The 23,189-nt window shown below is 40.8% G+C and overlaps 1 protein-coding gene across 1 annotated transcript; it reads right to left on the bottom strand.

The window, feature by feature from the left end:
• Positions 1-903: 903 nt before the first annotated feature.
• On the bottom strand, positions 904-22,774 carry LOC106846424 (placenta associated 8). Its single transcript, XM_014865195.3, has 5 exons — positions 22,635-22,774; positions 11,592-11,733; positions 9,716-9,840; positions 5,236-5,351; positions 904-1,177 (listed from the first exon to the last, which is right to left on the bottom strand). The coding sequence occupies exons 2-4, from the start codon at positions 11,701-11,703 to the stop codon at positions 5,247-5,249; spliced, it is 342 nt and encodes a 113-aa protein (XP_014720681.3). The 5' UTR covers positions 11,704-11,733; positions 22,635-22,774; the 3' UTR covers positions 904-1,177; positions 5,236-5,246.
• Positions 22,775-23,189: the final 415 nt, after the last annotated feature.

Raw genomic sequence — 23,189 nt, 5'->3', positions numbered from 1 at the left:
GACTAGCTTGACAGTTAAAAATCCCTGAGGGCCCAGTCTAAGGGAGCCCCCCCATTTTCTAGGATTTACCCCCAGGAACCCCACCAAGTTCTCGTAATTAAGATCAGGGATCCCGTTGTGTTTCAGGCAGGGCAGGGGAGGAGAAAGCACCTATTTGAAATACACCTAGAGCATTTTCCACGACAGCCTGCCTCCAAGGGAAACTACTTTACCAGAGCCTTACCTGACCTGGGGCAAAGGCAGTTAGACGGTTCCAGCCACCGTTAGTCTTCTCGTTCATAGAAGAGGAGGGAAAAAAGGCTAAGAAACACTTCCGAAGGTCATAGCCCAGGGACTGAGGCCAAGTAAAAACTAGATGTCAGATTATAGCATGCTTCCCAAATACCTTACCACCACCGCAACAGAGCTCCAGGACAGTGTGAGTGGATTATGACTGCGAGCTGCAAGACAGGCTCATTAAGAAAGAATTCTTAGGAAAACAGCACAACAGGGAAGAAGAAAAACAACAAGGAAAATAGAGGAAACAGAAGCCTCTGCCACTTACCAGCTGCAGCAAACATTAAGTGCAGCCCAGCTCCTGTGTAGATTAATATAAATTCTTATACTGAAAGCCTAATTGCCTCAGTTCCTATTACCAGATACATCATGTCTGGCTTTCAACCAAAACACAACAAACCATGATAAAAAGCAAGAAAAAACACAGTTTGAAGAGACAAATGAAGCGTCAGAACCAGACTCAGATATGGCAGGGATGTTGGAATTATCAGAAATTATCAGGAACTTTTAAAACAACGATGATTAATTTGCTAAGGGCTCTAATAGAAAAATGAACGAAATTATGAGATTGACCCTTGAAATTAACTAATGCCATAAAGACACTTTATTAAGAGCAAAGAAACAGAATCATGTTAGTAAAATCCTTTATTTGGTTTATATTTTAAATGTAATACAAAATTTATAAGCCAGAAAATATAATAATATGAAAGCAAGGAGAAACTAAGCTGGACCATTTAGCAAAACTAAAGGAATATTCATTTAAAATAAGTAAAAGTTTCTTTTTTTTTACCCCATCGTTGTGATTAAACTCATCTATCATATTTCAGTTGCAAAAGGTAGAGAAGTACTCAAGCTGAAGAGGTGCCTGCTGATTTTAGGTGCTTCCATCAGAGCGCTTCACCTAGAAGGCATACACAAAGAATAGGTTGGAATTTTCTCAATCTACTTTTTTATTTATTTTTTTGAGGAAGATTAGCCCTGAGCTAACATCTGCTGCCAATCCTCTTTTTGCTGAGGAAGACTGGCGCTGAGCTAATATCCGTGCCCATCTTGCTCTACTTTATATGTAGGACGCCTGCCACAGCATGGCTTGCCAAGCGGGGCCATGTCCGCACCCAGGCTCTGAACCAGTGAACCACAGGCCACCAAAGCGGAACGTGCAAACTTAACTGCTGCACCACCAGGCCGGCCCAACTTTTTTTAATAAGCATGTAATTTTAGAATTTTATATTCACCAAAACGTTGCAAAGATAGTATAGAGAGTTCCCATATACTCTGCACCAGTTTCCCTATTGGTTAACATCTTACTATGGGAGGTTTGTCACTATAAATGAGCGAATGTTGATATATTATTACTAATCAAAATCTATATTTAGATTCCTCAGTTTTTACCTAACGTCCTTTTTCTGTCCCAGGATCCCATCCAGGACAGCACACACATGCAGAGTCGTCATGTTTCCCTAGGCTCCTCTAAACTGTGATGGTTTCTCAGACTTTCCTTGTTTTGAGTAACCTTAACAGTTTTGAGGACTACTTGGGTATTTTGTAGAATGGATCTCTGTTTGGGTTCGTCTAACGTTTTCCTCATGGTTAGACTGGAGCTCGGGGGTTTTGAGAGGAAGCCCACAAAGGCAAAGTGCCATTCTCATCCCATCATTTCAGCGGTCCCTGCTGTCAACATGACATCACTGATGATGTTAACTTTGATCACCTGGCTGAGGTAGTTTTTCCAGCTTTCTCCATTGTCAAGTTCCTTTCCCCTCCTTTTCATACCAGACTCTTTGAAAGGAAGTCACTATGCAAACCTACACTTAACGAGTGGGGAATTACGCTCCATCACCTTGAGGGAGGAGTATCTACATAAATTATTTGGAATTCTTCTGTACTTCTGAGAAATTTGTTCTACCCCATTTATTTATTTAATCATTTATTTATATTGGTATGGACTCAGATATTTACTTTACACTTTGGGTTATAATCCAATACTACCTTATTTTGTTACTCAAATTTTTCCAGTATTGGCTATTGGGAGCTTTTTCAATTGGTTCCTATATCCTTTTGTCTCAATCTATTTTTTTTAACATAAATCATGTTATTCTTTGATCCTTGTGTCTTAATTCTTCCATTTCAGGTATTTGTATATCTAAAGGTTTATTGTCATTGAATGATGGAGGGTCCGAGTTGATGAGCCAGAGTCAAGACCACCAAGCTATTTTACTTCAAACCAGTTCAAAGAAACAGTAAGATCATTTCTCTGAGGTTAAGAAAAAAAATAGTTCAGATGTCATGTTTCATTATTATGTATGTGTGAGTAGATATTTCATCCAAATTGTCTCATCTATCTGTTTAAATGAACAGTGTTGAAATGGTCTAACTCCACATCTTTGCTTCTGACCTCATCCTGTCCAGTCTGTGCTATATACCATTATCAGATTGGTTTTCCTAAAGTATAGCTCTATTTACTCCCTTACTTAAAGCCTGCAGTAACTCCCCATTGCTTACCAAAAAGGAAGGCCAAATCATTAGCCTAGTATTCGTGACATTGCATGCCAAAGCCCCCAACTCACTTTTTAAAATCTTTCAGTTCTCATTATTCTCCTACTTAGATCATATGTTCCCACCAAGTTGGACCTAAGCTGATAAAGATGTTTTCCCTTTTTTTGCCTCCTTAGTTTGCCTGATGTTGTTGCTGATTAGAAGCAACATGCATTTCTATTAATCAATCAAGATCACATCTTGTGTCACAGGTCTGTTTGCCCATTTGATCCATTTCCACCCTTGTCTGCTCTGCTCTGTGCCCTGGGAGGCTGACCTGGGGACCACAGGAATACTTTTCTGCCCTCCGCCCTCCTGGTGGGTTCAACCAAAGGGAAGCCCAGAAGGACATCGGAAAGTGAGGTCAGGGTAATTTTTCCCTTGACTCCTTCCTATCGTATGGGGTTGCCTCAGGCTGCTCTTGTCTCTCTATTGAGAGGTTATTGAGAGGTTACTCTTCCTCGCAAGGTGGGCTTCACACAGGTCTCTCCTTTGGGATTCACGTAACTGCTCCTTCCTCTCTTGCCTGAGGCCTAGGGGTGGTAACAGTTCAGTTGTTGCTAGCCCAGGTTGCTGTACCATCCCTTGTCATTTCCCTACACCTCACATCATAGTTGATTCCAACTCCTAGTGACCTTGTGTAGAGCAGAGCTGAACCTCGCATCTTCCAACATTATATCACACAATGCTCTGCTGCTATTCAGAGGGTTTTCACGCCCAGTTTTTTTTCCCCTGGGAAGTGGATGGCCAGAGTGGTCATGGTCAAGTCCTTCTTCCTAGTCTGTCTAGTCTGGAAGCTCTGCTGAAACCTGCCCACCATGGGTGACCCTACTGGTATTTGAAATACCGGTGGTATAGCTCCAGCATCACAGCAACACACAGCCGCCACAGTAGGGCAACCGACAGACGGGTGGTGTAGTTCCCTGACTGGGAATCAAACCCAGGCCATGGCAATGAGAGCACCCAATCTTAACTGCTAGACCACAGGGCTGTGAGTACTCTTCATTAAATCCTTGAATTATCACAATTTCAGTGCTATTTCCCATTGTGACGCTGATACTTCCTCTTTAGAATCAAAAACCACTTCTTTCCAGAAACTTTCAGTTATGCATCTCACAGAATATGATCTTTTCTTCCTCTGAACATAAAATAGCACTTTGTTTAAAGGCATTAATTTATTTAAGCGCTTCTCTAATCCCCTCTCTTTGAGTATAAAGTCTCTAAGGACAAGAGAACCAGCATATTTACTTTTGACTCCCACAGCACCTAGCAGTTCCTGCATAGCACTAGGTACTTGATACATTATTTGCTAAATAAATGCCTTTTTAATATGTATCTTCCAAGAGTTATTTTTGTTAACTTACACAGAGTTCTCATTCACTTGAGAAAGGAAGTGAGATATTGCAAAGAATGGAAAAATTGTTTTCTTTCCATACTTAAGATATATTCTAGACAAGACTGACAAAAATCATGTTGATGTCTACTTTACTACATCTTCAGTAATTAATTCTGAGACTCGTGGAAAAATTAGTTGGAAATGACTTGATCGAATTTCAGATGGCGAAATTCTATATCACATTTCCAAATATTTTGTATTCTGTATCCACTCTTTCCAAAGTTCACCCTCTCCAATAGGACTTATCTGTTTAACTTCACCTCATGATTGATAAATGCTTTATGCCACAATCAATCTAAATAATACATAATATATAATTTTCATTTGCTCTACTACTTTGTAATTTACCAGTGTCTTTTGTCAATTTGTCTTGGAAGGGAGCATGTGTACACTTCTTTTGTATCTCACCATACTCTGGTATTTTACAAGTTGTGAGTGCTTCATTTAATACACCAGCAGAATTTGGGAGAAGCCTAGAAAAGTCACTGTCCCTTTATTTACTAAAATATGGTTTCAAAAGATAGAGCTATTATTATGGACTGAATATTTGTGTCCCCCCAAAACTCACATATTGAAACCCTAACCCCCAATGTGATGGTTTTAGGAGGTGGGGCCTTTGGAAGATAATAGGTTAGGCCTCCTTGATGAGACTACTGTCCTCATAAGAAGATCACTTTCTCTCCATCATTTGAGGACACAGCAAGAAGGTGGCCATCTGCAAGCTAGGATGAGAGCCCTCACTGAGGAACTGAATTGGCCCACATCTCTATCCTGGATTTCCCACCCTCCAGAACTGTGAGAAATACATTCCTCTTGCTTAAGCCACCCAGGCTGTGATGTTTTGTTATGGCAGCCCACACAAGCTAATATAGCTGTCTTCTCCATGAAAAGAAATCAAAATCAATCTTTATATTAAGATATTTGAAAGACTTAAAGAATTGTTATTATTGAATTATTATCCAAAATAATGCATCATTTACAAAGCTCTTAATTCTATTTCTAAAAAATCCATGGATGCTGGGACTTACCATTAATTTTTTTAGAACATATTCATTGCTCTCCTTCTGTTGATATCTCTCTTGATTTGGCAAAGAGAACATTGAGGACAGCAAAGGGTCACCATAAAGTCATCACAAATGGATCCCTGTTTGAAAATATAAAAAAAATAGAAATGTAAAATCCACTTATTTGAGAATTAACGCTTGTGGATTTTCAAGATGTTTTGAAGAGAAGTAGGAGGTGCTGATCCTTTGAATTCAGAGTTTGGATGGATACATTTAAGAAAATGTTAATTAATTTTTCCTATAACTCCTGTCTCTTTTTATGATATCAAATGTTTCCTATACTTTGTAATATTGAAAATAGAAGATATCCAACCAAACTATCAATATAAGAGTAAAATAGAGTTTCAGGAAGTAAAATCTCAAAATTCTTTTCTCCCACACCCCTTCCCTGTCTCAGGAAGCTTCTAAGAGGATGCCTCCACCAAAAGGGGGGAGGAAACCAAGAAAGAAGAAGAGACGGGATATAGGAAATAGGAGTCCAACACAGCTGAGAGGCTCATGCAATCTCCAGGGTCATGGTGAGGAGATCCCAGGGTGAGAGCTAAGCTCCAGGAGTGGAGAGCAACTAGTTCAAAGAGTAGCAGGTCAGTGAGCGATTTCATCAAGAAGACGAAAATGGTAGAATCCTGATGTGTTGTTGAATGTGTTGAGAAGAGATTTAGAAAACTGGGAAGGAGTTTGGAGTTGAATTACTCATTGGTAAGTGGAAAACTCCTAATGAAAAAGGCAAGAGTTATTAATACTAGGAAAAACAAAGTTTAGCAGGAAAAGCAATCATAGGCCACTACATGACTCAGCTCTGAAGAGCAAACACAGGCATCAAAATGTAAGCACTGAATATGGATTTTATCAAAATGACATATAACTATAGCTCTTTCCTCTTCCTTTTGTTCTCTTTAGTAGTTTTAGATGCTCCCCAACTTATTTTCATCCTATTGGTGATTACCCTTTAATTTTTACCCACAACTTAAAATTATACTTATGCTGAGATTCATCCAAGTTGTTGGGTGTATCAATAGTTCATTCCTTTTTATTGCTGAGTAGTATTCAATTATATGGATATATCATAATTTGTTTATCCACTCACCTGCTGGGGGACGTTTGGGTTGTTTTTAGATTTTGGCTATTACAAGCAAAACTGCTCTGAATGTTTCTTGTCAAGTCTTGGCATGGATATGTATTTCCTTGGGTAAATATCTAGGAGTAGACTGGCTCAGTCAATTGGTAGGTATAGCTTTAACTTTTTTTTTTTTGTGAGCAATATTTGCCCTGAGCTAACATCCATTGCCAATCTTCCTATTTTCTTTTTGTCTTGAGGAAGATTAGCCCTGAGCTAATGTCCGTGCCAGTCTTCTTCTGCTTTGTATGTGGGATGCCTCCATAGCATGGCTAATGAGTGGAGGAGGTCCACGCCTGGGGTCTGAACCCGTGAACCTCAGCTGCCGAAGCAGAGTGCACAAATTTACCCACTTGGCCACGGGGCCGGCCCCCATCTTTAACTTTTTAAGAAACTGCATTTTACATTCCCACCAGCGCTGCATGAGAGTTTCAGTTCCTCCATATTTGCCAACACTTAGTGGAGTTTAGTCTGATTAATTTTAACCATTCTAGTAAGTGTGTAGTGGTATCTCATTGTGGTTTTAATTTGCATTTCTCCAATGAGTAATGATGTTGAACATCTTTTTATGTGCTTATTTGCCATCTAAATATATTTTTTCTAATTTTATTTTATTGTGTTAGAAACACTTAACATGAGATGTACCCTTTTAACAAATTTTAAGTGTACGCAACACATTAACTTGGATGAATCTCAAAATAATTATACCAAGAGAAAGAAACTAGACAAAAGAGTGCACACTGTATTGTTCTATTATAGAAAACTGTAGAAAATGCAAACTAATCTATAGTCACAGAAAGCATGTCGGGGGTTACTTGGGGAAGAGGGGAGACGCAGGAAAGAAGGGTTACAAAGGGGTGTGAGTAAAGTTTTGGGGGTGATGAATGCGTTCACTATCTTGACTGTGAGGATGTTGTCATGGGTACATACGTATGTCTAAACTTACCGCTTATATACTTTAAATATATGTAGTCTATTGTAAGTCAGTTATAACTCAATAAGCTTGTTTTTATAAAAATGAAGAGAAAAATTTAATTTATTTATCAATGTCCAACAAGATAAGCTCTTTAGAGTGCCTTCATTTCTTCCTCTTCCATCCAATCTTCCAAATTTTGTAAAAACCAAATAAAGTTTTAGTTTCAGACTGTTACTAAATTTTCAAACTCCTAAGAAGCATTTAAAAAAATTATGTACTAAGCCTTTAAAAAACTTGCTAACTTTCATAATAAACAATGATAGCATAATAAATAAAAGAGCTCCCTCAAATCAGAAAGAAAAGACAAAGAACCCAATAAAACAATGAACAAGGGATATGTACAGATAATTTATATAAGAAATGCAAAAGCACAATAAATTTTCAAAAAGTTGCTTGATCTAACTAATAAGAATTAAACTAAAACAACAATGAAATACAATTTTTGCCTCTCTCATAGGCAAAATGTGAAAAAAAATATTACCTAATACTGGCACACATATAATGTTAATGGACTATAATATACAATCTTTTTGGAGGAATATTTCACAGTATCTTTCACATTTTGAATGTGCATACCTTATGATCTATCAATCTAATCTAGGACACTGCTACAAAAATACCAGTGCACATGCAAAATCATATGCACAACTATTTAAACTGCAATATTATTTAACCTTTCATCAATAAGGAAATGATTAAGTAAATTAGCTATGTGATGGAATAGTATGCAGACATTAAAAAGAATCTGTATTGCCAAAATATAGTGGGTCCACTGTATGTTAAGTGGAAAAAAGAAAACAAGTTACAGTATAGTATAATCCTCCCCCTTTTTTTTTTAAGGAAGATTAGCCCTGAGCTAGCATCTGCCGCCAATCCTCTGCTTTTTACTGAGGAAGACTGGCTCTGAGCTGACATCAGTGCCCATCTTCCTCTACTTTATATGTGGGACACCTGCCACAGCATGGCTTCATAAGCCGTGTGTAGATCTGCACCCAGGATCCGAACTGGCAAACCCTGGACCACCGAAGCAGAACGTGCACACTTAACCGCTGTGCCACTGGACAGACCCCTAATCTCGTTTTTTAAAAACAAAAATAAAACAAAAGAGCCCAGCAAAGCCAAAACCCCATGTGTGGATATCTATATCTATAGCTACATCTAATCTCTGTTTACATGCCTTATAGGCATAGAAAAAAACCTGAAAGAGATTTCACACTAAATTATTAATAAAGTTTATCACTGAGTAGTGGAATTGGGCATAAAGAGGTTAGATTTTCACTTCTTTATATACTTCTGTGTTTGAATCTGTCATAAAATTATCTATAACATTTATTATTTGGTAATTAAAAAATGAATAAATATTTTTAAATGAAAAAATAAAATAATTTCAATGAAATAAAATAAGTTCCTAAAATATTCTGCCTATTCATTTATTCCCTGTGATGGTTAATTTTATGTGTCAACTTGGCCAGGCTACAGTAACCAGATATTTGGCCAAACTCTATTCTAGATGTTTCTGTGAAAGTATTTTTAAGATGAGATTAGCATTTAAATCAGTAAACTTTGAGTGAAGCAGATTACCTTCATCCAATCAGTTGAAGGCTGTAATAGGAAAAGATTGACTTCCCCTGAGCAAAAAGGAATCCTGCCAGGAGGCTGCACTGGGACTCCGACTGCACCTCTGCCCAGCCTGCCAAACTACCCTGCTTTTTGGACTTGCCAGCCCCCACGATCAAATGAGCCAATTCCTTAAAATCTTTCTCTTTGCATATCTATGTCTATCTATATCATCACCTGTGTCATCATCTATATCTATATTTATATCCATATCTATCTATATCATCATCCGTATCTCCTTCTGGTTTTGTTTCTCTGGAGAACCCTGACTAATACATTCTCCTGTTACATACAGTGATGCTTATGGTGGAACAGAGCATGCTCGCGTGGAAAGTTAGAGTTGAATACTGACTCTACCACCAGTGCATATCTTTGGGTGAGTTACTCCACCTCTTAAAACTTTAAAGTCCTCTGGAAGATGTGGTGGACCTACCCACTTTACAGGGATGGTGCAAGGATCAAGTGAGGTAGCATATGTAAGGTATCTGGGGCATAATAGGTTCTGAATAATCCTCTTCCATTGTCTGACATATGTTGCAAATATGAGTTGTCTATTTTCTAGGGTTTTCAACAGAAACCCAGAAGGAGGTCACATAACTAGAGAATCTATTGCTACATCAACTGAATACAAGGTTGCACACGCTAGGAAACTCCTCCCCATGGCCTCCATGCTTATAACAACTATTTTGAATGCAGGTGCATATTTCAATGATACAATATTGTAAGAGACTCACAGGGATGCCATATCGGGTCCGGTAGAGGGTCCTCATCGCGACACTTGTTCCACAGAGACAGCATTCATTCATATCAGATGCAACTTGACATGCAAGGCACATGAAACAAAATGTGCCACAGAAACCTGGACACATGAAACCAGAGGGAAAAGTTACTCCACTCTGCCCCCACTACAGTTGAAAGTTAGTTTGCTTTCATGAATTTCGACAGTCCAAACCATGAGGCCCTTGCCACATACCCTGCTGCTGAGTCCATCCTCAATGCTTTTGTTCAGTGTTGCAGCAGCTTCTCCTTTCTCCTCACCCAATCACTTCAGGAATGAACGCACCTTGGAAAGTATGTATGCTTTTTGTAGTGCTACCTTCATCCATTTATTGAATAATTCACTGAAAGTGAGCCATATTCCAGAGATTATCCTCAGTACTGACAATGCCTCTCTCTGAAGTCTGGTCGGGAAGTCAGGTAGTAGGAAAATTTCCCCAACACAAAGTTACTTAAGATGCCAAGGGGCCCCCCACAGAAATGGGAACTTCAAGGCTCAGAGACGGAAATGCTTCTTGATCCAAATACTGAAAGATAATTAGGAATTTTACAAGTGGACAAAAGGGAAAAGAGCCTCTTTGAGATAACTTGGAAAGTCTTGGCAATGGCTGGTGTTCATTCAATATGGCTGGAAGCCAGGGATGGGATGGGGATGAAGCTAGAGGATGAGGCAGGTTGGGGATGGGACGATGAAGAACTGTGAGTGCTCAGAGGTGGTTATGAAAGTCATGAGGAACCACTGAAATACTGCAAGAAGGCTGAATTATTTGGTCAGATCTACAATTAAGAAACCCTGCCTTGAAGCAATTAAGCTCATATTAGAACTTATAATTCACTCACTAGTGGCCGGAAGATTAAAATGTTCATCTTTAGAGGGTTTTAGTAATGTAGTCTAATTATCCCTATGATTTGTAGATGTTGAACTAATGCCCTTAGATATGTAAGCCATCACCCCAGGGCATCCAGTAAGACAATGAGAGTGAATAACCAGACCCAACTATTCCATTTCCCAGGGAATGTTTTCCCTCTATGTTTTTCACAGTAATTATCTACTCCATTCCAAATTTCAATTTCACTGGTACGTTAAAGGTTAATGTATTTTCTTTCCTTGTCTCAGAACACTATGCAGACTTGAGCAGGCAAATAAACTTCAGAGGAAATTTTTTTGTAGGCAGGTTTATTTGTTTCTTGGTTGGTGTCGAGAACAAAGTGCTTTGATCCTCTCTGACACCCCCATCGCACCCCCAAACTTCCTTTCCCACGTTCACTTAGATCTCATAAAAAAAGAACAAAGCAGAGTCAGAGATATTTTTCCCAATGAGAAGCTAATTGCCTTTAGAATTCTTTATTCTCAGATATATAAAAAGCCTAAATGTACAAGTTACAATAATTCCTCTCTGAGCTCATGCTGAAACCATGGACAAAAACTCTCCGTGGTGCACTGGGCACAATATAACCAGAAAGTGAGTCTAATTTATGTGTGACAAGAAAAGTGTTCCATTTTTTTAAATCAAGTTAGACTTGAAATATCTCTTTTAATTTAATGTATGGTCTATTTATAATCATTAGGCCAGGACTGTTCATTGTTAGAATCATCAGCTTTTATACTGTTAAGCCCACAACTTATTTGAGGAGTAAGACTATTCTTTGAAGAGCTGGGGAAGCATCAACCTCTAATCAGCAGGGGCCTTTTTTCTGAACATCCTCGCTGCCTGACAGGCAGGTGCTCTGCAGGTCAGGAACTTTTACTGTCCGTAAGGGAAGAACGGGGGAAGGTGTGGTCTTCAGTGATCCACCTCCCCCAGCTCAGGGGGCACTTTTCCCAGCACTTACAGACACCGCAGTCGCTGAAGCAGTCGCACATGCCTGTCTGCCAGTTGGAGGTTTGGGAAACAGGACCACTTCCAGGCTGAGTCACAATGACCACTGGCGCCGCAGTTTGCATTTTCGATGCAGGGTCTTAAATGGCTGTGATCTGAAAAGGAGAAAGTTGGTGTAAGTTGCCTCAAGGTTGCTCTTGGAAGCCTGTTTTGAGGCACTCTCTTTGCAGGTGAGTGAGGCAATTTAGATCAAGTCGCTTGTTTATCTTGGAAGAACACAATCTCTATCTCCACTTCCCAGAGGACTGGGGCCCCTGGGGGGAAGGAATTCACTGAACTGATTAAAGGAACAGATGCTTCTTTTGGAGCAAGAGAGTGGAAAAGGGTGGTTTGTACTGTTTTTAGACCTTGTATCCTAGTAACCACACACGACAGGGCAACAAATGACCAAAGTGTGATAAAGGTCAGAAGTAGCAAATGATGGAGAAGAGGCTTCTTTAAAGTGGCCTCATGCAAAGGATGCTCAGTTATTTTGGATGAGGATAAAACCAGTTTAATTTTTTTTTATAAAGAATGAAGAAGCTTAAAAATGTTCTTTTAAATGTTTGTATCTGTTGAACATCATTACCATCAGAAAATAGCTCTAGGCACTTCCCTTCCCATTAGCAAGTGTAGTATGCAAGCATCATGTATTTTTTTAAGTTTTAATAAAATTATTATAAGTACAAAACAAAGAATACAAAATCTGGCTTTAAGTATTTTAAAAAACTTCTAAAATGAGAGACATTGAAAAGCCCTAAGGTTGAGAGAATAGCAAAAAGGGAAGAACAGATAATTCACAAAAGAACACATGAAAATGACCCTTAATGTATTAAAAAGAAAAGTTCAGATTCACTCAAGATTTAAGAAATGTAAATTAAACACTTGTCAGATTGGCAAAAATTAAAAAGTATGCACATTCTTTTGGCAAGGCTTTGACAAACAGGCACTCTAATATATTGCTAGTGGGAATGCAAACTGGTACAACCATTCTGTTGTTGGAAGGAATTTTGGCTTAACAAACTATGTATGCACTTACCATTGAACCCAGTGATCCCACTTCTAGAAATTTATCCTGAAGCTATACCTCCAACAATGCCAAAACACATATGCATGAGGTTATTCATAGCAGCATTGCTTTTGCAAAATATTGTAAATAATCCAGAAGCTTCTATATGGGAGAGTGTTTGAATAAACCATGGCACATCCACACAACAGAGTGTTATGCAGCTATCAAAAAAAAAGGACGAGAACAATCTCTATAAACTCATATGGAATGATTTCCAGGATATACTGTTAAGTGAAAAAAGCAATGCACAAAAGAGTATCTATTGTAGGATATCCTTCATGTAAGAAATAAAGGGATATAGGAAAACATACTTGTATCTGTTCAATTGTGCAATAAGAATTACAGGAAGAATAAAGCAGAAACAACTGAAATTTGCTACGTTCCAAGTAAATGGGGGAAAGGTTGGGAGAATGGAAATGGAGTAGTAGGGATGGGGGTGACACTTCTCTAAGCGTACCTTTTTGTATGGCTCTGACTCTTTGAACCATGCTAATATTTCACATATCAAGTCAACCCATAAATGGATAATTAAAACCAACTGGATGGGGCCAGCCCAGTGGCATAGTGGTTAAGTTCGTGTGCTCTGCTACGGAGGCCCAGGGTTCATGAGTTTGAATCCCAGACACAGATGTACACATCACTCGTCAAGCCATGCTGTGGAGGCATCCCACATGCAAAATAGAGGAAAATTGGCACAGATGTTAGCTCAGGGCCAATCTTCTTCAAGCAAAAAGAGGGAGATTGGCAACAGATGTTAGCTCAGGGCCAATCTTCCTTGCCAAAAAATGTAATTAATTAATTAATTAAAAGATTTATTCTACTCACAGGTCATAAAGAGGGAAGCATGGCATGCCCAGAAGGTCACACAAAGTCACCCAAAAGCCTGAAGTTTGGTAACTGCAGGTAGGGATAGAGCAGAGCAAGGACCCCATGGGCAAATGCCTTTACTTAGGGTCATAAGTGAGGTAGCTTGTGGCATGCAGGAAACATTCTCACTGGGTAATTTGAAAGTACCTAGGTCAACACAGCAAGGAGGGATGGGTAAGATGGGGAGGTCCTGTTAAAGCTTATGAACACACATGTTGGGCTGAGTACGCAGAAATGGGCAATAACTAGATAAAAGTTCAAAACAAGAACTCAGGGAGCCATTGAGGCAACAAATAACAGCTTTACATTACATACACACACACATTGATACAGATCTGTGCATATACATAAACATACTTCCTAGGTCTGTCCATTGAGAGGATCTAGAAGTGACAACAACCCAGTATCAATGAGCACACCTTGTGCCCAAATCTTGGCTTCTACATACCATTTTCCTACAAAAAAGAACTAGAGTTCATTGGAGAAATGACTGACTCCAGGCCTGGGGCAGGGAAAGGACAAGAAGAGCCTGGAACATCTTGTGGGACCAAACAGTAAAAAAGGGCTCAAAAATGGATTAGAGACAGGACCTCAAGGCCAACTTGATGGCTCTCTCAATGGCCAAATCTAAGACATTTTGATCAACAAAAGAATGGTAATAATGGATTATACGTCATCAACTAAAATAAGTTTCCATGATTCCATACTGATGTAAATAAAAGAATAAATTTTAAAATGAGGGAGAAAGGATAATGCTTTTTATGGTAGAATTCCTATTAATGAATGTAGAAGAAATGATGGAAATACAAGATCTCCATTTGGCAAACACCACAGTAATATTTGTTGTAGGTAAGACTCATGGATGGACGCTAAAATTAGTAGGTTTTGAAAGTATGATGAGAAACAAGATATTTACATGGTCTCGAAGTATCTCCCCACAGGTTACTTACTAATTACAAAGGGGAAAACAGCAACTTTATAGTGGAGAAACCTGGCAGACACTATCTTAGCCAAGTGATCAAAGTTAATATTACCAGTAATGGAACATATCAACATCATGTGCCTCTTCATTATTATGCACTGAAGGACACAACATCCCTTCTGTGTTATTCCTGTCAAAAATGCATAATCAGGATCTAATCACAAGAAAGTATCAGACAAACACAAAGGGAGGGATATATTGCAATATAACTGGCCGATACTCTTTAAAAGTGTCAAGATCATGAAAGACAAATAAAGACTGAGGAAATACTCCAGATGGAAGGAGACTAAGGAGACATGGCAACCAAATGCAATTTGGGATCCTGAAATGACTCCTGAACAGAAAAGAGACTGTCAGTGCTCTCGAGCCAGAGACCATGAAGAACACATCTGTAGTTGAACAAGTTGGATTCATTACTTGTTGTAGCAAGGGAGAAGGCACACTCTGGGGGAACTTCGGGGTGTCTCAGTCAGGGGATGGTAGAAAAGACTTTTCACAGGATTTAGGCTTTGGTTGGGTGATTTGGAGGAGGATCAAGGAAGTAGAGATGCTCCAGAAAGTGGAGTCGATTCTATAGTTGGTTGCATTAATAAATCTTAGCTATAGAGAGGGCTCACTACAGGGAGGTAACGCGGCAGTGGGTAAAACAGCAGCAGTCTCTCATGCTAGCCAGGAAAGGGAAGTGTTTGGTCTTTTGTGACTTAGATAATGTTTAAACTTCATCCGAGTTCAAATATCATTATGGAGTGCCAGTGTTTTTATCTTGATGGTCAGGGTCACAGAGTAGCCTTATCTGATGTTGATGCTCTGTGAAACCATTTGTGTGCAAGAGGAGAACGTCAAGACCCGGTGTGATCACCAACATGGATGGACCTTGAGGGCATCATGCTAAGTGAAATAACTCAGACAGAGAAAGACAAATACGTGTGATCTCACTAATACGTAGAATCTAAAACAAAACAGAACAAAACAAAGCACTGAGCTCATCGATAACAGAGAACAGAATGGTGGTTGCCAGAGTCGGGGAGCTGGGGGTGGCTGAAATGGGTGAAGGTGGTCAGAAGGTACCAACTTCTGGTTACAAAATAAATAAGTCCTGGGGGTGTAAGGTACCGCATGGTGACTGTAGTTAATAATACTGTATTGTATATTTGAAAGTTGCTACAAGAGTCGATCTTAAAAGTTCTCATCACAAGAAAAAAAGTTTGGGCTGGCCCGGCGGCACAACGGTTAAGTTTGCACGTTCCGCTTTGGTGGCCCAGGGTTCACCAGTTCGGACCCCAGGTGCAGACCTATGCACTGCTTGTCAAGCCATGCTGTGGCAGGTGTCCCACATATAAAAAAGTAGAGGAAGTTAGGCACGGATGTAAGCTCAAGGCTAGTCTTCCTCAGCAAAAAGCGGAGGGTTGGCGGTAGATGTCAGTCCAGGGCTCATCTTCCTCAAAAAAAAGAAAAACGTTTGTAACTCTGTGTGGTCATGGATGTTAGCTAAACATTGTGGTGATCATTTTGCAATATATACAAATATTGCATTACTATGTGGTAGTACTCCTGAAACTAATATATTATATGTCAATTATATCTCAATGGAAAAAAACCCAAACAAAACCCTGGTGTGAGCACCAGGCCAGCTTGCAGCAACACCAAAGCCTCGCACATAGCTCCAGGCCAGCTCCTGATGGCCAGGGCTGCTCTTTTCTTTCTCAGGACATTGGTGGAACAATTGGTAAAATTTGAATAACATATGTAGATTAATTAGTTAGTAGTTTATCAACATTAAATTCTTGGTTTCACTATTTGTAGTGTGGTTATATAAGACATTAAGAATTAGGGGAGCCGGCCCGGTGGCACAGCAATTAAGTGCGCACGTTCGGCTTCGGCAGCCCAGGGTTTGTTGGTTTGGATCCCGTGTGCGGACATGGCACCGCTTGGCAAGCCATGCTGTGGTAGGCGTCCCACATATAAAGTACAGGAAGATGGGCACGGATGTTAGCTCAGGGCCAGTCTTCCTCAGGAAAAAGAGGAGGATTGGCAGCAGATGTTAGCTCAGGGCTAATCCTCCTCCTCCTCAAAAAAAAAAAAAAAAAGACAAAGAATTAGGAAAACTAGGTGAAGGGTATATGGGAACTCTGTGTGCTGTTTTTTTTTTTTTTTATAGCTTTATTGAGATATATTTTACATACCACAAAATTCACTCATTTAAGATGTACAGGTCAGCGATTTTAGTATATTCACTGCTGCACATCCATGACCATAATCTAATTTTTGAATATTTTAGCACATTCCCCTAAAACACCCCCATTTCTCCTCACCTCCCCTAGCTCCAAACAACCTCTAATCTGCTTTCTGTCTCTATTGGTTTACTTATTCTAGATATTCATTCCTTCACTTACCATAATATTTTTTAAGGTTCATCCATGTTGTAGAATGTATCAGTACTTTTTCATGGCTGAATAATATTCCATTGTATGGATATACCATTTTGTGTTTATCCATTTATCAGTTGATGGACATTTAAGTTGTTTCCACTCTTTGGTTATCATGAATAATGCTCCTATGACTATTTGTGTCCAGGTTGTTGTGTGGACATTTGTTTCATTTCACTTGGGCATATACCTAGAGGTGGAATTGCTGGGTCAAAATGGTAACTTTCTGCTCAGCATTTTGGAAGGCTAGTGTGCTCACCACTATACTACCAAGGCCATGTTTAGAACTGCTTCAAACTGTTTTCCAAGACCACTGTGTTTTGTGTGAAGTTTCCAATTTCTCCGCATCCTGGCCAACATCTTTTACTTGCTGTCTGTGTGCTAATTTTACATTTTTAATAAATCTAAAATTATTTTTTTAAAACACAAAACGAAACAAAAAGGAATATGGGAAGAGGCGAGCCTCATAGGATTTAGAGTGAAAACTACAAAAATAATGTTAAAAACGCTGTAAAAATACATTCCCCAATCCAAGTAGTACACAATGTAAATAAAGCCATTATAATATTTTTGAACCGTGGGTGCATTTCCCCCTTATAATTCTTAGGCAATATTCTAAAGAAATTTCTCTTTTTTATATAAAATACCATAAAGTGCATTCAGAGTACTTGAAAGTTATTTTAAATTTATTAGGTTTGCTCTTTGATTTACACGGAAGCGGTTTTTGGTTTTGATTTTTGCCTTATTTTTAAAGAGGTACCATGACGGCCTTTTACTGCTCTTTTACAACACAAGAGAGAGGCGAACCATTGCCGATGTCAGAAAACAACGCGAAAGAAGTTTCTAGGAAACCAACACAAAACCAGGGTTCTGAGCACTCCCGGCGCGCAGCGTTCGCGGGCGTCAGCGTGGGGAGGAGGAGCCTGGCCGGCAGGGTAGAATCGCCGGGTGATGGAGCGACGGGAACCGAGCGCGCCGTGCTCCGGCTCCCTTCCAGGGCGGAGGGTCAAGGAGGCGGAGACCCGGCCGGACCGAGTGTGCGGGGAGGGGCGGGTCGGCGTTAGGGGGAGTCGAGCTGTCAACCCCTGTGCTGGTGAGCAGCTTCCGGTTTTCCTTGGAGCGCGGAGAGCCTAGCTGCCCCCGTTTAGGTGCACGGGGTAGGGGCGGCCTCCCCGGATGCGGGGGCCGGCGGAGGGCGCGGTGGGCTTCTCATCGGCTCCGACCGCTAGGCGCTCAGGTTGGTGACGGCGAGCGGCGGCGGGGCGCGGGAGGTGTCTTCCCCCGGGCACCCGCGTCCCGCCGTCCGCTCACGTCTCCGCTGTGCCCGGGACCGTCCAGGGCAGCCGGCGCCGAGCCCACGGGCAGGGTCGGCGCGATCAGAGGCCGGCCAGCGCCAGGGGGCTGCCCGCGGGGCCGCGGCGCCGGGACCCGGGCTGGTCCCCCGTCGGACGCGGCGGGACCCCCTGGCCGCCGGGCGCGCGGCGGGCGGGACGCGCGGGGAACGGGGGCGGGCGGGCAGGTCGGGGACACGGTGGGGCGCCACTCCCTCCCCGCACCTGCCCGCCCGCCCGCCGCGCGCCCAGTCTCGCCAGCCGTTCACAGGTTTAAAAAAGTTTTCAGATGGTGTGGGCTGCGCAGCTTACTTCTGATGGGAAAGTAAGACAGAAACTATCACTTCCCCACCGATTTTTACACTTGTTAGTGGGCCCTAGATTCTATTTCTGGGGCAAATGTCCATTTCCCTTCTTAATCGGAAGCTACGTGGGAACCACTTAAGCAATGGCCATTCTTCCCAGGACGCCTTCAGATGGCCAGACATACTAGCGTCCAGTTCTTCCCCAGATCCCAAACTCCAATTCTAAAATGATAGAAACCATAGTTTTGGGTGATGACTTCCCATATTTGGGGCCCAGGAAGAAGAGGCATTACAGGAAATGCTAAAATAAGTGTATATTTAAAATTTCCTTTAAAAAGTCAAATACCAGAAAAAGTTATGAAAGACTATACAACAGAATGCTGGGTGGTTATCTCTGGGTGATTGGCTGATAGATATTTTTTACTTTTATCTTTATAATTTTGTGTATTGTCTGAAAAAATCTTTTACAGTTAACATTCCTTTTATAATCAATACAAGAAATACTCATTTTGGAAACAAAAAGCAGATTCAGTGACTAAAACAAAAAGTAAAGAGGTCATGCTGATTATCCTAAAGCTGTTTGTATTTTCTTTTTTTCCCTTAGCCCCTAGCCAAGGCCTGGCACCCAGTTGGTATCTCAATAAATACCAGCTAAGTGATTGAATGAATATCCTTTCCACAGTCTCTGTCAGAGGAAGAACATGTTCATTTAACTGACTTATTTTTCAAGTCTCCGCTGTGATTTTTAATATAATGACAGCAATGTGAAGATTTCAGAATAAAAACTTCCTGCAATTATAGAATCATCCTTTGCTTCGCCTGCCTGGCCTCGCTCACTGTAACGCTGTATGGATTTGTGTATTCAGATAGGCTGCTGTTAGCCCTCATAGCAGTTTCAGACCTGAGCATTCTCTGAGTGCCTTTGAAGTCAGGTCAACAGTAATCTGTCTATCCTGTAGCAAGCAGCTTCATCCGAAATATCCATGTGCTGACCGCCAGTTACTTTGTATGGAAATGTCGATGTGAATAACCAAGAATCAATCTATAGATAAGAAAGATACTGAATGAGCTAATGCTGAGGACTAGCCCAGAAGTTGTTATCTTCCCTGGGGAAGAAAGTGGTCGGGAAAGTGTGGTTTATGGCAGGGTTATATACCATTTCGGAGCAAAGAACATACATCAAGCATGACGGGAATACAATTTTTTCCCCCCCAGAGTCACCAGGAAATGTGTTGTTGCAGTTTAGCACACTCACAGCAGGTCAGCTTGACCTTGGTTCTCTGGAAAGAAAAGCTTATCTTCAAAGAAGTCCTGGTATTGGCGTCAGAGAAGTGAGACCTGAATCCCTATCTTTAAAGAGTGCATTCTTTGCTTTGGGAAAATGCTGGAAGCAGATGTGCAATGCATGTTCTGTGGGCTATAAGTCAGGCTGCTCCGGGAAAAACAAGTTTTAGGCCAAATCAGATTTAAACCGGAACGGCTTGCCTGTATACTTCAACATGTGAAAATTTATTATTGTTATTTTCATCAAAAGTTTATTTCCGTAGCGTAGTGGCTTAAACAGTCTTCAGCCCAACAGTCAAAGCTCTAGGTTTCCGTTTCTTTCATTACTTCCAACTTCCTCTTTGAATATGGGAAATTGTGGGGGCCCGGACGCTTTTTATAAAGTTACACACAGAGAACTGAGCAGAGCGTGGGGCCCTGGGAGGTTTCTCACGCGGTTAGGAGTTATTAGTCTCTGGTGAAGGTTACCTACAGCGGTGGGGAAGGCTGCTATACCCAGCCCGGCCCAGCCCAGCCCAGCCCAGCCCAGCCCAGCCGAACTAGAGGAACCAGCGTCCCAAACTTCCATCTGACCAATTTAGCTTCTTCTGGAAAGGGTCTTGTAACCTCTCACGTGAGATTTCTTACTCGGGGAAAGATAGCTTGATAGTTATAAACTGAGAGGAGGAAGCAAACGTGCTCACTGTTACGCAGCTCTCTGGTTAAATATCAGTTCAAAATTCTGGGAATCCTTTAAGTTGCAACAAAATATAAAACAGAAAGGAATGCTGAATGTCCCAACAAGTGCAATTCTCTTTGCTTCAGGCATGAAGCATCCAATAGTTTTAACCTTAGGCATTTGAGGTGAGAGATTCACAGTAGGAGCGGGGGACAGATAACAAACAACTTCCCTGAAATCTCTTTAGTGCCAAGTGATGTTTCTAAGAATTTCTTGGGCCTTATCTGCAATCCTGTCTCACCTATTCAGTGGTCCTCAAAGCTGACTGTGCATAAAAGCCACGGAGAGCATGCAGATTCCTGGGCACTATCCTCCACGATTGTGATTTAGATGGGACGGGCTGGGGTCCAGGAAACCGCCGCTCCTATGCCATAGGGTGGTACCAAGTGAAGTAGAGAAAGGTGGCACTTCTGTGTAGACACAGCTTGGTGAGAATGAGAAAAATGGTTTCCCTTTCTCCTGGCAGATGCAACCTGTGCCAGGGCCTCCGACATGTCCCAGGGGCACAGGCTGAACTAGTCCTGCTTGCCCCTTCTCTGCCTTACCACACAGAGCCCTGGTATCCCAGGAGATTCCAATGCCGGAGGCTTTGCACAGCACACCTTGTAACCCATGGCCCTGGGCTTTTTAATTTCTTTTCTGTTATGAGTACTACAGATGCAATGCAACTCAACAAACATTTATCGGGCGCCCAATGTGTGTAAAAGCCTGTGTTAGGTTTGGTAGGGGTTAGGAGACGTCTGCAAGTCCCTCTCCACGGCCGGTAGCTCTGCCCGTCGCTGAGAGACCACACAGCTGTTTCATTTCCTGCCATCTTTGATGCCACAGGAGCAGAGAGTGATGAAAAAAGTTGCCGGGGGACCACTCAGGAAGAAGGAAAAATGGAGGAAGGAGAAATTGCAATGGAAATCTTGGTGGACGAGCTTTGAAGAATGACATTATGACTCCTTTCTTTTCTTTTTCTTTTGGTGAGGAAGATTTGTCCTGAGCTCACATCTATGCCAATCTTCCTCTATTTTTTTTATGTGAGATGCCTCCAAAGCATGGCTGATGAGTGGTGTAGATCCGTGCCCAAGATCTGAACCTGTGAACCCAGGCCGCCAGAGCAGAGCGCGGAACTTTAACCACCCGGCCACGTTGCCAGCCCCACAACTCCTTTCTTTAGAAGCTTCCTTTCATGGAATGGCGTCAATGCCAGGAAACTTTGTAGGTTTTGGCTCACATTTTAAATATCCTAACTTTATATGTTAGTCTTAGTTAGAACTAAACTTATGTCTGTCTCCTCTGCCTTGGAATACCTCACTTTTGAGGAAGGTTAATAATATTTATTAATATTAATCAGTCTGAGTACTAAATACATTGCTTGCATTTTCCTCTTCTGTCTAGTGTTTATTGATGTTACATTTTAATGTTTTTGCTTTGATGGAAACATTTCCGTTCCTTACTCTCTTATTTCATAAGCTATCGAATGTGAGATGAGAAGGGTAACCCCTTTCTTTATGGACATAAATGAAACCCCAGAATTTAATTTGGAAACATTTTAGTCTGTTTTTCTTTCTTTCACACTGAAAATTCAAGGATTCTCATGATCCCTTAGCTAAATCTACAAAATCCCATCTCTTGTTTCTAAACATTTCCAGTGGACAAAATCAAGTGACATATTTTCAAAGGACAAACAAATTAGACCAGCACAAGTAAACGTTCGTATGTATCGAAATAAAGAAAGAAATTAATGATCAAGTTAGTAAACACAATACCGCATATGTATTTCCTGCTGAAAGCAGTAGTTCAGAGGATTCAAGGCTATCTTACACTACCGTGAAAAACGTGGCACCTAACACATTTGGCATATACTTGTTGAACTTGACTAAATTTAAAGCAATTAGATAAGAAAACATTGGTCTTTCAGCTGAATCTCAAAACACAGCATATTAGAAATAAAAACAAGAAAATCAAATACTTTTAAAGAAAACCCTTTTTTTTTTTCAGTGCTAAGATAAGCTTTTAAAGAAGGGCACAATTTTAAAGTACTTACAGTTAAGAAACAGGTCCCGAGTAAGAAGTATCTTGTGGTTTGGGAGACAATCACACTAGACGTGAAAGATAACTGAAGGGGAGAAGCAGTGAGTTTGCATTTCTGTATGCAGGGTAAAGAACAGATTCACGGGTTTTTATTGGCCAGTGTAACTGAGATAGAAATGTTTTCAAGATAAGTTTCTATTCTCTTGAAAATGAAAGTGCTTCTTGCCAGAAAAAGTATGTGCCTTCTACGTTGTGCTAGGTGCACTCATGTATCTTTTTAGGGGGGAAGAGATTTGATTCGTTAGATAGTTTGATTGGTTTTACATGCCTGGCAGAGCTTACCAATTTAAAAAATTTACTTTCTCCCTTTAATACACTAAGTAATTATGACTTAGTGTCTATTTCTTGCCATATTTGGTTGAGGAGCTTGTAGACAGTATTTGGGAGAAAACAGGCTGTCTGGAATTCCATACCTAATCAGACATTTCTCCTTTTTATTTCTTTGCCTCCTGCTTCTTTGAACTCCTCTGTTTTCAAGCATTGATTAAATGCTTACTAAGTGTTAGGC

Source organism: Equus asinus, chromosome 3 (genome assembly GCF_041296235.1).
Source record: "Equus asinus isolate D_3611 breed Donkey chromosome 3, EquAss-T2T_v2, whole genome shotgun sequence".
NCBI classification, from domain to species: Eukaryota; Metazoa; Chordata; class Mammalia; order Perissodactyla; family Equidae; genus Equus; species Equus asinus.
The sequence above is the reverse complement of the archived record's forward strand: the minus strand, read 5'-3'. Positions and strand labels throughout refer to the sequence as shown.

Coding starts and splice junctions, on each gene's coding strand:
- LOC106846424 (XM_014865195.3), bottom strand. CDS start 11,703: ATGCAAACTGCGGCGCCAGTGGTCATTGTGACTCAGCCTGGAAGTGGT. Junction 9,841..11,591: donor CTTCAGCGACTGCGGTGTCT/GTAAGTGCTGGG, acceptor TCATGTGTCCAG/GTTTCTGTGGCACATTTTGT. Junction 5,352..9,715: donor GGACCCGATATGGCATCCCT/GTGAGTCTCTTA, acceptor ATTTTCAAACAG/GGATCCATTTGTGATGACTT.